We start from the raw sequence: 15322 nt of genomic DNA, 5'->3' as shown, positions 1-15322 counted from the left end.
TTCCTAGGGTTTCCTGACTTTTCAGTCAGCTCTAGTACTTCTTCCTGTGATTTTATTCACATCTTTTGCTAAGAATTATCTCTTCCTGTTCATCACCTGTATCTAGACAAAGACTGTATTCATGAATTCATCACAATGCTGGAAGGCAGAATCTCCTGGATGCTTCAACTCTCTTCCCACCAATTCTCCTCTGTAACTTTGAGCAAGTAACTTCACTTGTCTTAATTTCCACACTTAACCGCACCATTACAAGGATGTGTGGTTCATCCTTTCTGAAGTAATGAAAAAAGCCTGCTGAATTAGCTAATTCATTTTAATGTCACCATCAGACCAGCACGTGGGGAAGATGTCAGCATTCCCATCACTTTTTGTAACAGATCAGTAAGTTGTGAAGAGCCTAGAAAAAACATCATAACAGAGAGGAAATCAGTACTCGGGTTGTATGCGAACGAAAATGGAAGCAATGACACCAGTATTAACACAGCTCTGGTTTAGCACTGCCTGTTTACAGTAAGTATAATACTAAGAGAATAAACATGGAAAAATACATTCTCACATCACACATGTGCTATACATTCTATTGCTGCCTGATCAGACACTGGGTGACAGGCTGGGGGGGTCTCTGACACAGGGTCAGCTACACCCAGGGACACAAAGCTCCGTGTACAAAACACCTCTGAATTCCAGGATGATGAATTTTTGTATGCAAGCTCCTGTCAGACCTCCAGGATTTCTCTAGTCAGATTGTATGTAATAAATGCCCTTTTGTTAAAAATAAATAAATAAATAACATATATATTCAATGAAAGGATGTGTCTCAATTCCTGTCTGGAATACTATTTTGAAATGGTACTAACTACAGAAATTTAAACTTGCAACTTCCTTAGAGTTTGGATTCAAGCACTAACACTTAGTTAGCTGAGGGGCTTACAAGTTGCTTGTTGTTCTTTCATCATGCTCTTCCCACAAACAGTCTCATAATTTAACACTTATTTTAGTCTTTAAGGCCAATTTTACTCCACCACTGCAGCTGCAAATTTCTTAGTAGGAGTTAAGAATTACATCCTGCAGTTATGGAACAGTTTAGTTTTCTAAGGCAACCAAAATGTACTTTCATATCTATATGAATTGGAATTTTGAAGATTTTGCATGGTTTTATTTAATTTAATGCAGAGCGACTCATTAGCTCTCTTGTGAAGACAACCCATTTGAAAACATGAAGCCCACCAAAACCATGAAAATATCCATTGTTTTTCATTCTTAGAAGATCAAAAATACTTGCTTTGATTGCATTTTAAATTGGCCATTTCCATTTTTCACATGCATTTGGATTTTGCCATTATAGAAAAAAAACCATGATGTTCTTTAGATTTTCATTTCACATCCTACAGTAGGCAACAAAGCTACATAATAATGATTCTGAAAGGAACTGGAAAAAGCTGTAAACTCAGTACCACAAACCAAAAATACCTTAATACTATTATAACCTACTGGTTGGGAATTACAGCCTTAAGTGTACATTTACATGTATATGCAATCTTCAGTTATAAGCAATTCCCTTGTTGAGGATGAGAGCTCTCAGTAAGAGCTTATGAAATGTATTTAGAAGTCCCCCTTAGTGAGTACAAGTTGCAAATCTGACTTACCATGTTTATACCAAGCAAAATCAGGTATGCATTTCATGGGACCTCATAAAGTCACTAAAAAAATGTCTGCTTCTGTTAATCAGATTTTTCACACTTCTGCATCAAATCTGAAAACAAAGTCTGTTTATATGAAAATGAATTTAATCCCCCAAATCCTACCACACCTCAAGTCAGATGCATGGATGATCAGTAGCCTGGATTACTAAATCCGGTGTCCTAATGTACCAAAAGGTTTCCTGTTACTGAGAAGGTTGTCAGTCTCTGGAACAGGCTGCCCAGGGAGGTGGCTGAATCGCTGTCCCTGGAGGTGTTGCAGACTTAGTGCTCAGGGACATGGTTTAACACTGGACTTGGTAGAGTTAGGTAAATGGTTGGACTCAATGGTCTTAAAGGTCTATTCCAACCAAAACGATTCTATGATTCTACAAGCCAGAAGTGCCATTTATCAAAGTGAGATCCCTCTTCTCCAGTCTCCTACAGAGTTCCAGCACAGACAGCAGCACCCCTTAACCTTCAATAAGTGCCACAGAAGATACCAGGGCTGCTGCCTCAGAACAACGAAGAGCATAAATACTTGGGTATCTTCACCTTCATCAGAAATGTGTTAATCTTGCACAAAACCCAAAATGGAGCACACATTGGATTATGTATGGATTCTTGTTACTGCATTAGAGAAGTGGCAATTCTCTTTACCAACAGCTCTTTCAAAACAGTAATACAAGTCGTGCTTGTAAATTTGATTACTTTGATGTGAAAGTACATGACTTAACACAGGGAACATGATGCCAATGCACAGCTACTGTTAATAGTTAAAATACCTGTATGTTTTCTTTCCACCACATTGAAAGTCACTCTCTCATTTTCTTTTGCCTTAGTGGCCAAGATACATAAGGTAGGTGACACAGTGAAATAATGCAATTTTCCTGTGCATCACCAGAAAGAGCTGCAAAGCATTCCAAGACTGAACTCCTCCCCGTTACAGGATAACTGTGGGTATTTTACATACATTTTTAAGAGTGTCCTTACCTTATTAATCCTCAAAGCTTTTAATTTCACTGTGAAGTTGCAAACTGTGTCTGTCCTGAGAGCTCCCAGATACTGCTTACATTTCCTGTATTTTATAATCATTCAGATTATTCAGTTTAAAGGGATCTTTCCTTTTTGGCTTTTTTGAAGGTACAGCAGAGTTGACTTAGTAGGGATCCTTTAGTAAGGTCAAACACGAAGTTAACTGGGAACAGAAAAAGCTGAGTGTTCTCATTTTTATTTTTATTTTTTCTTTTAAAGAAAGACTGCTTATGACTGCAAACTATTCAGATACTCTAGAATTATTTTTAACTTAATTTTTAAGGGCATCAACAGAGACACCTCTGTTTTAAACTTCATGAATGGTCCCCAAGGGGTCTGAATTCAGGTTCGTACCTGGCAAGTACATTTCACAACGCACAGACAGGGAAGCCAAGCCTGGTTTTCAAGGGCAATGCTCTTAAGACTGAAATTCATGACAACATTGCAAGAGGTGTGGGGAGAGCTCACTGCAGCTGCCAAGCAACAGAGACCTGTAACACAAAGAAAGACCAAGTAAATGTCACCCCTTCTGTCCCGAGCAGGGAGAGATAGCAGACAAGATGTATATGCACAAAACAATATTTACTGCAAACAGCACCAGGGTCTTAACGAGTGAACCACAAAAGTCACAACCAGATTATATGAGTGTTGGGATATTAGGGTAGCAGAACAGAATGTTAAAGCAATAATGTGAAAAGGTTTGAATGCTAGCAACTTACTTTTTAGTAGATCTAAAACATGATTCAAATAATACCTAGGCAAGGTGGTAACATGATAATTGCAATTATCTAAAAGGATCCAGAGGTCTTAAAAGTTCTAGAACTTAACAGTGAAAGATTTCTTAATGTTTAAAGCCAGCTAATGGCAACATACAGGGAGCTGGTATCTCTCACCATTTACAACCACAGGTGGGTGTCCCTATGGCCTGGTCCTCAACTCCAGAGAAATAACCTCTCTGGCAGGCATCACTGCTGGAGAGAAGGTCCAGCAACCTCCTGGAGAAGAGTACAAAAGTCTCTCTGATAAAGTGGGACCAGGCGTTTATAGAATAAAGTGGATTGACTGCTCTCATTTAACTATCTAGCCATGCCTCCAAAATCTGTCACTGGAGAAGAAAACAAGTGGAAAACCCCAAGAATGCCCTGTTCTCACAAAGCAAACTCTTTTGCTTATCTGTTCATTCTTATTTTGCCTGTGTTTTGGCCTAGTTGTGGCCAGGCTGGGCTCTGTGTTCTGCAACACTGGAGAGCAGCTGGTGTTATGAACATCAACTTGCCCCCTGTTTGTAGTTTTGAGGTTGTTACCTGTTCAGAGCCTGCTGGGCCCTTTCCTTTCCCATGGAAATCTTTCCACTCTGGGCCTGGGCCTGTAAGACTGAAAGATAGAGAGCAATTGAATCACAAAGGGAAACTGAGGCAGGCACTCTGAGATGGAGTGTCCTGCTACACCTTCCTGAAACACGGCTGCTCTGCTGCATTCCTGTTAGGTTTTAGTAAGAATCTTATGTAAGATCAAGTGCTTAAAACATATGGAAAAATAAATTGTGGTCTTCTGAATGTATTAGTGAAATTTGCAAAGAATTCCAATTGTAAAATACCACCTCAGTAGCCCATCCTAGCAGGATAAACCAGATTTGTTTTCTTTCATTCAGTGCCTGAATCCATTAAAATTTAACTTTTAACACCTATAGTGTTATTACTCTTTGGAGGGAAATGGGTTTTCAGAAATAATGAATGTGAGCAATCTCAGGGAAAAAAGCAGTGGATTTTGCTGCCAGCTCCTAGGAGTCTGAACATTGAAAGGATAAACTACAGGTGAAATTCCAACAATAAATCAAAAGAAGATGTGTAATCACCTGCCAAAAACGAAGAATAATATCAAAGATTCTGACCACAGATGAAGCTTGCTGCTGATGATATGAAAGGAATGCACTTTACTTGTAACCCCAGGAAACACACTGTCTTAAACTCAGAGACAACCATAACTAAAAATAGCTTTGGAGTTGTCTCTGTCTTGTACACTTTAAAGAGGAACCCAGTCAAAGACTACAGTGACATGAGGAAAGTCAACCTTATCTACATGGTAAAAACTTATTATCCCAGCTTCTCTCTGTGCCTGGGGGCAATCCACAGCTCACTGCAGAGTTTCAGGCTATGTGCAATCCAAACTGATTTTGAAGTTTTCTGCTTCAGTGACTGTAACAGTTTGCAGTCAGATGGTGACCACTTTCTGCTCCTTGTAATGGATGTTTAGATCTGCAACACTGGGGTATTTATCATGGTATTGATCTTAAAGACAAAGCAGTCAGCTGGATCCAGAGGTGAAGGATGCTGTATTTGAGCACAGATTTAAAAGAAATGACTGCTCGACACTATGGAAATTTCACAGGCCAAATAAAATTCAGAAAGTCATGCTTTTTAAGCAGTACATCTCTACGCTGGTTCATTTGTTTTCCTAAATACATTAATCTTATAAACATCACATCTGAATTTCATTTCTACTCAGAATTGCGTAACTTAAAAGGCCACTCATAAAGATGGATACTTCTGACTCTCCTTCTTGATGATCCAACATAATATAAACACATTTAATTAACATACGATCACAACATCTGACTCCACTCACTCAAAAATAAAACCTTCATGCAGCAGCTTTGTGCAGTAACACTAGATGGTTTCATGGAACCTTTTACGGAAGAGTCTTAGAACCTGTAAATCTCTGTGCAGCCATTTTCAGTAGTAGTAGCTTGACGCAGTTGGGGCATTCATGAGATTTCACTTGGAATGCAAACAGACTCTTCAAACATTTGAAAGTCTGTGCTGTAGTTCTTAACTTTTTTTGTCCAAGCCACTCCTGAATCAGAAGACCCAGACCAACAATCAGATTAAGCTTCTTCCCTGACAAGTTGATCAATGTTTTTCTACATGTGATGAAAACAAAGTGTATTTTAAATAACTAATCATACTGTTCTATAGTCAAATGTTCATTCAGTTTGTGCTACTATGAAGTACTTACGAGAGCTACTGTCTCACTATGGATTCTATTGCATCTTTTAGAGGCCAATAAAGAATTTTGGTATCCACCCAGTGCTTATAACACACCCTTGTTCTCAGGGAATTCAAGAGAAAATTCAGGAAAATTCAAGGAAAAAAAAAAAAGAAAAAAAAAGTTGCTTTTGCAGTTCTCTGGTGTTTTGTAGCCTTTGAGAACTGAGTGCATTGTGTATGATCCATTCCTGTCCTCACAAGGTGAACGACCTATGATTGTACTTAGGAAAGAAGGAAAATCGTAAGGTTTCCAATAAAAACTTTCCAATAACAGATTTAATTCCACGCTGGGCTGCAATATTAAAAAATATGTACACCCATATATATGTGTGTATACATATATATGCACAACATATGTCAATGTACATACTGTGTACTTGCCACTGTATTAAAAAATTGTTCTTCCACAGCACTGACAACTTCAGATTGCACTCTCCATAGTTTTCTGAGGCGTTTTTTTTTCTTCTTTTCATTCCTGGTGAAAATGGCTCTTCCTTTCTTATCTTTCCTTCCCAGCTGACTTGGCCATCTGCCTGTTCTGCTTTGCAGGATATACATGCAGCCAGGGCTAGCCACCACGTAGGGTCCATCCCCCAGAGATCTCAGCATGGCCGGCCTGGGGATGACAACCCTGTAGTCCACTTCTTCAAGAACATTGTAAGTCTCCTCTCTTCTTCTCATGTACTAGACTGAAATGTTTTCTTTAGGATCCATGGGTAACCTAACACTCCCCAGTCACCAGCCATCACCTGGAGCTTCAGAAGCTGTAGTGTGCCTTTCGACTCATCCCACCATTCAACGCAAAAAGAATTTTTACCTGAAAACACAAACAATACTGAAATGCTACAGAGAAGTGGGTCACTAGCACAGTCAAATTTCAGCAACAGCCATTTTAATGGCACAGGTTCACCCTTGATAGATTTTGTCATCAGCATAGGCTGTGTTGAGGCCTATCTTCTGTTTAAAAAGAGACGAAAATCCAGTGTACTCTAGACAGAGTCTAAGGCAGCAGAGGAGCTTCTCAGTGCAATTATTTAGATAGCACTTAATGGACATAAGTCTACTCCCAAATATGAAACAGCTTATAATTTTTGATAGAGTTGGAAACATAAGCAAAACAGCCTAACATTTTTTTCTGTATGATTTCATGTAAGCTAACAGCAACTCTGTTCAAGCTCTGAAATGGGTTGTTTAAATGCTTAATGCCATTAAGAGTTTTCACAGAAAACGTCCAGGAAAGATGGAATGTCGTCAGACATCAAATTCTTGAGCACCATGTAAATACTTAATGAAATGTAGTACTCTATTTAAAAACTGTACAGTGATTATCCAGCAAGCGAGATTTCACATATTGTATTTGCCATGCTTCTGATGTGATTTGTGCAAGTACTCTTGCCAAATCTATTTTTCAGTGTGTTGTTGGTTTTTTTTTTTCTGAAATGGAAGTCTTAGTATTTTGATGCTCAAAGGCTGAATGAAGAACCTCCGCAAAATAATGGAAGCTTAACCAGGACAGAATTATTTGGAGTATCAGTGTCTCTCCTAATAACCACCTACACAAACTGCTTTTCCCAAGGTTGATACCCAGAAAAGTTAAAGTAACGTGCTGTCTCTGCTTGGATTAGAACATGGTCATCATTGGATCTGAAGTGTAACACCTACAACAGGTTTTTAAAAAAATAAATAAAATCAATAATGAGAACATTTTTATGATGGAAAAAATACCCATGCTATGATTAATTTTTTAACTCTTTTAATAATGAGCATTCTGAACTATTCAGGAGGCAATAAAAAGAATGAAATTAAACAAGAACAGATGCAAAAGGCCTACTAACTCATAAGTAATATGCCAAAACTTGAGGATTCCCTACATCTATTGTTGCCTTGGTTCTACAACTTCTTTTGTGTTGGTTTTTAGGTGTCACCCCGTACACCGCCTCCAATGCAAGCAAAGGTAAGTGTTTTCAGGGGTTCATGAAACTTCCAAGATTTTTTGTGGGCTCATTTATATAAATTCAGGTGCTAGCCTGATCTGTTTTCTTTAATGGCCCTAAGTAAAATCCTGGAGTTACCAGTGGGAATATTTAAAGCAAGGCACTAAGACAGAAAAGCCATGGTTCTCTTCCTCACGTGCTTCCTGACTCGCTTCATTTCATGTAACAAAGCCACTCACAGGGATTTTTATATTCAATTTACATTGTGTTTGCTTGATGTAATAAATTAATAATAGGTAGTGCTTTCAAACAAGCCTCACCCTCCAAGAACCATCCTTACACTTACTATAAGCTCAGCTGGCTCCTAAATACTAACAAACCATGGCTAGCAAAGTCAGTTCCTGTAATGACAATAAAAACTATTTTGCTTCATGGAATGACTGTATACTAATTGTTGTTTTCAAGTCCTGCTTCATTATCTGGCCAGTATCTCATTATTTTTACTGCATTTTCATCTTCTGTCTTTGGTAGGCCCAGATTCTATGTCCCTTAGTGATCACCATGTCATTGTTTCTATTTCTTGCATGTACAGGGAAGAGGATTATCCCTCACCAGATTTAGCTGGGTAGGTGACAAATGTGCTTCCAATAACAGCCATTTTATTTACCAGGCCAAAGCATATCTTGCTCTATTGCCTCAAGCTGCTGCAGCAACTTGATAATTTTGTTTTGTCTCAATTTTGCTGTTTTGCTTTTCCTGTTGGCGTTTTCCTTGCTCCTCCCACAGCATTTTAGATGGTAATTTTATTGCTTGCTTTTATTCAGCAATCTGACAGCCTTGCAGCGATAATTTCTTTTGCTTCAGCGTGAAGGGAGCAAAATCCACTGCATGGCCAAGCTCTCTTCCCTTAAAGACTCCTGGAAGACTCATCTGCTGCATTTTTCTTTTCCTGAAAAGGACAAAAATGGGAGGGAGGGCTGGGACAAGACAGGCACTTCTTCCACAGCTCCAACTGCTCTCATACAGTCTGCAAAACTAACACCCTCACTAATTAAAGTATTTTGCCCCATCTTTCCTGCAATCCCCTTCAGTAAGAAGCCATCTGCCTAAACAGTTATTAGGCAAGTTCTTCCCACAGTTATCTCACAACTAATTAAATTCTGCTTCTCTACCACAGGTTTGATTTCATATGAGATGGATCTGTAAATTACTTGCATTTTAAGACAAAACATTAAAGTCTTCAAGCCATTGAGCATTTCTTTCGCTGTCAGAAGAACACAATTAGCTGATGCATTTGACATGTTAGACCTCATGAAATTGAAAAACTTTAAGTTTTGTCATGCAGGTTAACAATCTGATTTTTAAATTATTAATTCCTCTTTTCCAGATTGGTGCTTCACTCAGATTTGAGTATTTCAAGATAATTTCCTAACGCTTCCCTTCATTCTTGTTTACTATGTAAAAGATTATTTTATTCCAACACCTCTAAATTTCTCCTTTGTGTATTACATTTCAGGGGCGATAAACAAAGATTACGATGTGCATATGATATTTTGAATGTGATAGCTTGCAATATATATGAAAATCTTTCTTTGCAGGGTGGTGAAGGACACAAGCCAGGATACGGAAGCGGAAAATTCTATGAGCATAAATCTGCTCATAAGGGACATAAGGGATCCTATCATGAGGGCCAGGGCCCTCTTTCCAGAATCTTTAAACTGGTAAAGTACAATTGAACTTACTGTAAGTACAAAAAATTGAGTCCAGGACAGAGAGAAGCCAAACCTCTCCAGAAGTTGCCATGTTTGAAACAACCACATTTCCTTAAGGCTTCTGAAGGAACTAGACTTGCATGGATAAATCAGAAGGTATCACATGGCCTAGCAACTACTTATATGATAGGAAATAAAGGTAAAAACACACAGTCAGTTACCATCAGGAAAGAACGTAAGTCCAACAAGTCCCACAAAAACCCAGACCAGGATCCATATTGTCACTGAACTTTCAAATTACTTGGAACACACAAGATGAATGAGGTGGCACAGCTTGCTGCTGCTGTTAAATTGTTTAGAATAGTGAAAATGAAAGTGAACTAATAAGCTGCAGAATAGCAGGTAGGACAGGGCAGTGTTGGACAAATATTTTGTTGACATGCAGTAATGACTTGATCAGTCCCTCCTGTCCCTGATCAATCTCCCACCCTGGTGGGAAAACTCCTACAATATGTCAGTACAGTGAGTTGCAACACCACAGAAGTGGGCAAATGACAGAACTGTGTCATTTGAAAATGAAACATTTGGTGAGATTAATCTGGTTGAGTTCACCATTTCAAGTCATCACACAGCTCGAAGAACATGACTAGTAAATGAAAACAGAGCAGGAAAACAAGTCAGTTACAAGGGTTTTTCACATTCTATGTCAGGAAAAAAGCATGTGAAAGCACATCACATCCACTGGCAGCTACTTTACCTAAGACTGTATTTTTCCTCAAAGGTAATGAAGCATTCGCAAGTAAAAGAATAATCTAGTATGCTTCTTGGATATGAAGGATGCAATCAGCACCAATGTTAACTTTGAGACAGATGGTGTCAATAGCAGATCTGTGACTATCACAGGCTGCTACAACTCTCACTCTTCAACAGGAGACATAACACCACCACCATCCATAGCAAACCCACATTTTTATCTTTTAAAAGCTTTAGGGTACAGAACTTTTACTGTAGAGCTGGTTTTCAAACATGTGCAGCACCAGGTGACAGCTTACAAATTTCAAGGAGATAGTAAGAATTCTTAAGTTGCAATTTAAGAAAAGCAATGAACTCTTCAGAGGCCCAGTTAATAAACCAACATTTACTTCTTAAGCCTAATTTTCATGCTATGCACTTCAAACTTTTTAGTGAAGTTCACATACATAAAAATTACCATGGATGTATACTGACATTACTTGTCAAATTTATTTCAAACGTCTGACAATATTGCATAATAACCTCTCTTTTTTACATACTCATCAGTACTATTTCAGCTTGAATTTATATATAGATATATTATTATAGACACACACACATAAATATATATATATACATACACACACACACACCAGTTCTACTTTTTAGATAGCCTCTTTCAAGCCATTGTAACTTTTGGATCTATTATAAATTTTATTCAGATTTAGACCCACGGTTTATAGCAGGGGGCATGAATAACTATTTCTTTATATAGTTTCACAGCCTTTTACAATAAAGAAGCTATCCATTCTTTAGGATAATTTTGAAAGAAAAAAAGTCAATTACCCAATTGTTTAACCAAATTTTCTTTGATACTGTTCAGTAAACTAAGGATAAGACAGTAAGAATATAAATAAATAAAATCCCAAATTACACACATCTGGTATAGGGCAGACTTACGAACGGTCATGCTTTTGTTTTCCCTAGTCTGACATTTTCTTAGTATCTGTAAAAAACAGGCCAGGTTTCAGCCCTTTATCTCGTCTTAATTTTTTCCTCTATTTGCACCTGATCTTTCCATACAAGAATGATGCTGATATAGTAACAATTTACCTTAATAAATGCAACATAATATAAATTACAGCATTTCAATTTTTCCAGATTTGAGACTATTACAAGTTGTATGCAAGGTTTGCAGTTTTTTTGGTTTTGGTGTTTGGTTGGTTTTAGTGTTTTAAAGCATGCAAACAGCTCAGGGGTAGCCATAAAAATGAAAATTTCTGAGATGTCCAAGTAAGTAAATAGCTTTCTTTAGGAAAGTCTAAATAAGAACATGCACCTACCAATAATTCATGAGATACGATCCAGCCCAGTATGAGAGTTTTATCAAGAGTAAATTAAATTATGTGTAAATATATTAAAAGCAAACATCTCATGATGATTCACATCTCTTTGAAGTAAAAATTCCAGTCACAGTTGGCAATATAGTGGAGCCATTCTCACTGGATATTATTTAAAATCTGAAAGTTTGCTGTGCTGCAGATTGATGTTTTTCCATCTGTAGCTCCAAATACACAATGCCTTTTCACTTACTGAACTCTTCTTCCCTCCACAGGGAGGCTCTGGGTCCCGACCTGGATCACGGTCTGGCTCACCAGTTGCTAGGCGCTGAAGCTCTAAGATGCCATCCAAGGATCATGTACTCTGCTTCATAGTGTAACTGCCTTAAAACGAGTAACAACTGCAACAATTACCTAGATAGATGAAATCCATTACTTAGTGCCAATTAGGTTATGCATGCAGTAGATGAGACAAACTTCTATTGGCAATCCCTGACCAACAGTTGAATGAAAGGAACACAAAAAGTAGCTTTACTAGATGTTTTCCTTATTTTATGTGAAATAACAAGACCTCTGACTTTACTCATTCTTCTTCAGGATGCCCTAACTGTATATGCTGGACTTCATGGTATCTCCCAAGCACCTAATTTAAGCTGAAGTCTTCTGGTTTTGTTTTAGTGAACATCAGAATTATAAATAAAGAGCTAATGTCTTGGATACTGAGCACTGCTGTTAATGAATTTCTGAGACACTGCTGCTTACAGAAAAAATCCACCATGTGCAGAAGTTGTAAGGACTGTTTATCCAATTTTTTTTTTCCTTTTTTTGTTTTGTTTTAATCTTCCTTCTCTCACTCACAGAATAATATATTTTCATAACAGGATTAGGCAGTCATGGAAAGGTTTACCAAACATTTGGGAGTTCAAGGTATGTGAAGTGTGGGAGGGGGCAGATGTTGTAGAATCAATACGATGCGAAGCAATAGTAATAAGGAGATTCTTTCCACACCGTGAATTGCTCATCGCATCCAAACCATTAGAATTAAGAGTAGATGAGGGAGAGAATGAGGATTTCAAATTTGAGTTAGACTAATGTTAAGAAACAAGGGATATTCCCAAAGAAGAAACATCTAAGATTGCACAAGTGACCAGTGGCTGTCACTGGTGCTTCACACAAACTGCTGCAATGGCATTAACTTTGCAGTGCAATAAACAGGTAAACAAATAGATAAACAAGTAAGTCTAATTTCTGAAAGAGAGCCCTTCAGTACTGGTATCTCAGATAGTCTGCACATCTCACATTAGAATTTCAAACCATTCTCTCAGTATTGCAGCAGTGTTACATTTGATAGGCTCATCTTTTGCCTGAGGAACATCTGGATGCCTCCTAAGGGCAGTGCACCAAAGCAAACTCATAGTAAACTACTGTGAACATTTAACTGTTGTACTGTAGTTGCCTTATAGAAATAAATTATAGCTGAGTTAGAACTATTAATTGTTCACAAATTACTAAAACCAATGTGTGGCCGTGGTATTTCCAACCACACTTAGGGAAATAAAAGGCTCTTCTGAATTGCACTGTTTTATTACCAAAACTCACAATTTCTTCAAACTGTCATCTAAGTGTCTGAGTAATTATTTTATTTTTTTAGTTTTAGTCTATGCATTGTAGACTACAGTTAATGCTTTCCAGGTTGAAACTGCATTCCTAATAAGTGCCCAGTAAAAGTTACCTATAAATATGTATGTTAATTGTATTTCACATCTAAATCTACTGTAGGATTAAATCAGTGTCCATTAATATGAAGCAATGCAAGATGAGAGGATAGAAAATACATAGACTAAAGAAAAACAAACCCACCAAAATTATTAAGCATACACACACGTATATTACATCTTCTATTGCCTACACTGGTTGCTATGTGTATTTTTCTATTGTAGCTTCATTCAGATGTATACTCTGCAACGTAATGGTTGATTTAATTTGAATACCTATTGTTCTTATAGGAACATAGCTTTAAAAAATATTCATTATTGAAATAAAGTAATCAACTTGAAAAGAAACTTGGACCAGTTTTGTCTTTTACAATGGAGAAGATAATTTCATATAAAGTTGTGTTTGGTTTTTTGTTTGTTTTTTCTTTAACAATTTACCAATAATGTTCAGATACTAGAAAATGACACTTTGGTTCCCAGAACTCAGCTGCCTGCACACAGGCTCCAAGTGACATTATTGAGTGACTAAGCATTGCCCACAAAGATGACAATATCACACAGGATTTATAGGAGGCCAGTGTCTTTGTGGAGTGGCAATTAAGGGGGATACAGGAAGGCATAAAATGGCTATGTATATGGAATGAAACCCCACTCTCATAAACAAGTGTAGCACTAAGTATCCTCTTTGATCAGAGTATTTGAAAACAATTATTTTTTAAGTTTTAAAGCAGTCTTCAAAAATGGGAAAGAATATTTATGGTTAAAAAAAAGAAATACATCTTTCAAAATACTGCACTATAAAACTACATAAGTTACCCAAAGGCTCTTCCTTGCCATCATCACTGCTTTCCTCTCAGTCATATTTTTCAGAGGTTGGAAGTGACTTTTTTCAATTTACTTCTTTTAGAAGAAAAGGTATGGTACTTTAAAGCACCAAGACAAGTCTCTCAAAAAAGACTAAAAGTTCAGCTGAAAATTATTCTTTTAATTACTGACCAGTAGTTTTGCTGATAAACAGCTGTTAAAATGGTTATTCTCTTTGAAAGCAAAGGATTTTTCCTGAATGCACAACCAGTACTAGGAGTGTCCTTTCTTGTACTGAAGAAATTGACATAAACCGAAAGAAATACTTGAGCAGACACAAGCCATGAAAGCCTGAGGCTAACATGAGCCTACTACTGCAGCAAACCAGAAAGAACAGAGGCACTCCTAAACACTATTCACTTACCCACCATGCAATGACTCTTCAAACAGATCTTAGAACAAGGGTTCTTTCTGCTTCCTAAAAAAGGCAGCTACCTCAACGTTGCTTTGGAAACAGCAACCTATTCCTTAGAGTGTCTTGTATTTGTACTGAATCACAGTATCATGGAACTGTCAGAGTTGGAAGGGACCTCTAGAGATCATCTAGTCCAACTCCCCTGCTAATGCAGGATCCCCTAGAGCACATTACTCAGGACTGCATCCAGGGGGGTCTTGAATATCTCCAGAGAAGGGGACTCGACAACCTTCCTGGGCAGCCTGTTCCAGTGCTCTGTCACCCTCACTGTAAAGAAGTTTTTCCTCGTATTTAAATGGAACTTCTTTTACAACCTTCAACTCAATCCTACCAAGGAACCCAAGCTTCTATGTCAGGATAGTAAAAAATGAATTTTTGAAGTTCAAGGGGGAGGAGGATACAGACCAGCAAATCTAGTATTGTATTACAAAAAAGTTTAAGAGTCTATTTACTGTAAATGACAGGACTCCAACTGCTGGAGAAGTAGCAGAAGGAGTTTAGGAAGTATGTCAGCAGACTCTATTAACTCTCACTGCTTATTTAACACTTCCAAAACTTACAACACAGACTCAATGCCTCTTGAAGTCACCATTTAAAAATGGCATCTTTTTACTCCTGAGATCTACTTTTAGCACATACTCACCGAGTATCAACCACTACCAGTTTTTACTTGCTGGCAAAGCAGTCACAGCTGTAACAGAGAGTGCTTTCAAGCATTCAGGAATCATGTTCCCATTATGAAGGATGGATTTGCATCTGGATGTGACCAGCTGTCAACCACCTTCTGTTAAACTGGACTGGCCAGCCTCTGGAAAATGCCATCCCCTATGCAGCAAATTGCCTCCAGCA

The 15322-nt window shown here is 37.8% G+C and overlaps 1 protein-coding gene across 2 annotated transcripts in view; it reads left to right on the top strand.

The window, feature by feature from the left end:
• The window catches only part of MBP (myelin basic protein), an 86165-nt gene extending 72628 nt beyond the window's left edge, over nucleotides 1–13537 (top strand). Inside the window, exons 2-5 of one of the 2 annotated variants that reach the window (XM_010008825.1) lie at nucleotides 6311–6418; nucleotides 7680–7715; nucleotides 9294–9416; nucleotides 11755–13537. In XM_010008825.1, coding sequence (XP_010007127.1) covers nucleotides 6311–6418; nucleotides 7680–7715; nucleotides 9294–9416; nucleotides 11755–11811 — 324 coding nt within the window. In that variant the 3' untranslated portion in view covers nucleotides 11812–13537. Of the gene's footprint in view, nucleotides 1–6310; nucleotides 6419–7679; nucleotides 7716–8287; nucleotides 8321–9293; nucleotides 9417–11754 lie in introns of both variants that reach the window. The other variant, XM_010008826.1, reaches the window with a different exon arrangement.
• The last annotated feature ends 1785 nt before the right edge of the window (nucleotides 13538–15322 follow it).

This window comes from Chaetura pelagica, unplaced genomic scaffold, assembly GCF_000747805.2.
Source record: "Chaetura pelagica isolate M959 unplaced genomic scaffold, ChaPel_1.0 scaffold312, whole genome shotgun sequence".
Lineage (NCBI taxonomy): Eukaryota > Metazoa > Chordata > Aves > Apodiformes > Apodidae > Chaetura > Chaetura pelagica.
This window is presented reverse-complemented; position numbering and strand designations above follow the sequence as displayed.